This window comes from Capsicum annuum, unplaced genomic scaffold (genome assembly GCF_002878395.1).
Source record: "Capsicum annuum cultivar UCD-10X-F1 unplaced genomic scaffold, UCD10Xv1.1 ctg15875, whole genome shotgun sequence".
NCBI lineage: Eukaryota > Viridiplantae > Streptophyta > Magnoliopsida > Solanales > Solanaceae > Capsicum > Capsicum annuum.
Window position 1 is genome coordinate 1,561 of NW_025821387.1, and position 1,726 is coordinate 3,286.

The window sequence follows — 1,726 nt, forward strand, 5'->3', positions numbered from 1 at the left end:
CTTGTTTTTGCAATCAATTAATTTGTCCTTACTAAAGAGCTTTGACTAAATTACAAAAGTGATTATTATTCCAAGAGAAACAAAAAAAGCTAACGCTCTACTATGTTGAATTAACTAAGAAATTTTCATATATAGTGTTATTGAAATACTAGAATTTATGTCCTGATAATACCATCTTACAGACAAAAGTGGGAAAAAGGAAAGAAATTCATAAGCAGAAGATTACAATAATTTATTTTTGTGCTGATGGAATCAGGTCTATTTTATCTGGAGAGAGATATTGACAAAAAGATTATCAAGAAAGTAAAACATTAAAGCTATGTCTGTTTGGTTCCAGTTATGTTACGTACTTAGTAAGGTAGCCAAAGGGGAAACATGCCTCCCTTGATGCTTTAGTCTTTAATTTAACCAACTTACAAATGATTTGTGCCTTATAATGCAAACAGGAATTTCCAAATTCCAACAGGTTAATATATTACAGTGAAACATCATCAGTCTGAGAATTCTCATAGTCATTCCTCTTATGCCAAATACTTCACAACTTTTTCTTCAATTTGTCATTGGCATTGCATGAGTTGACATCGTAATCTCTTGACATCAGAGTGTTTGAGAGGCTTCAGCATGAACATCTCAGCCCCTTCTTCCATGCATCTGTTCATTTCACAAATTGTATTTATTTGATTAGTTACATATCAGGACAGAGTACAGAACTCACAGCGTTGTTGGTAATTAAAGATATATAGCCATTGATAAACTTACTGATCAATTCGAGTTGGGATGTTCTCAGATGACATAATAACAACTGGTACATCCTTCAAGATCGATGATTCCTGCTTGCATTTCAACTAATTAAATTTGTATTAAAAAATCTCAACGAAAAACTTAATTAAAGAACATTTTTCTTCATAGAATGTTGGACTGTCAACTAAAGTCTACCTTGATTTTCTTAAGCAGTTCATAACCAGTCATTCCTGGCATGCAATAATCTGTTATTATCATATTTACCTTTGAACCCTGTTGAAATATACACACAAAAAAAGAGAATTAAAAAGATCATATATTAGTACTAGTTACATCCCAAAAGCGAACCGAAAGATCCATAATTATTCAATTCAAGAAGCAATTACATTGCCATTTGTAGAGTGTTCCTGATCAGCTCCCAAGCCCAAGTACTCCAAGGCCCTAAGACCATTTTCGGCAGTAGTCACTAAAGCAAACTCACATATTTTAGAAACTAAAGATCAAATTTTCATCTAGAAATCACATAAATAGAACTACTAAGGAAGTAACAACTCAAAGATTCATTTTTCGAATTTAACCATATCTGTATTTTGACGCAACTAGCCCTATAAATCAAGATTTATGTAGAATAGAATTACTAAGGAAGTAAAACGTTCCCACGTCGAAAAAGACAATTCAAAAGATAATTGCATATTTTAGTTTAGTTAGTACATATAATCTGAAATAGATAAAATAATCTTCACTAGGTACAGATGAATCAAGTCCAAGCATGGTAATAATGTCTGGCCATACCAAGCTAGCTAGGGCGTTCAATTCTTTTCCTACATACAGTACGATCATTAGAGCCGTCAATATGACCAAGATCTATTGGGCTGGGCTGGCCTAGCCTAGGGTTGGGCTACGACTCCATTTAAGAATAGGGTTTTTTAGTTCAATCGAAATAAACTTGTTGATTTATGAGGCTTGAGCAATATGAGTTGAGCTG

At 33.2% G+C, this 1,726-nt stretch overlaps 1 protein-coding gene across 1 annotated transcript; it reads right to left on the reverse strand.

Annotated features, from left to right (window-relative positions):
• Positions 1 to 274: 274 nt before the first annotated feature.
• On the reverse strand, positions 275 to 1,207 carry LOC124890342 (two-component response regulator ARR17-like; the record flags this gene model as incomplete). Its single annotated transcript, XM_047402197.1, has 4 exons — positions 275 to 651; positions 760 to 830; positions 937 to 1,014; positions 1,128 to 1,207. Coding segments are annotated over 4 exons (323 nt in total), but the record flags the coding sequence as incomplete, so codon positions are not given.
• Between the last annotated feature and the right edge of the window lie 519 nt (positions 1,208 to 1,726).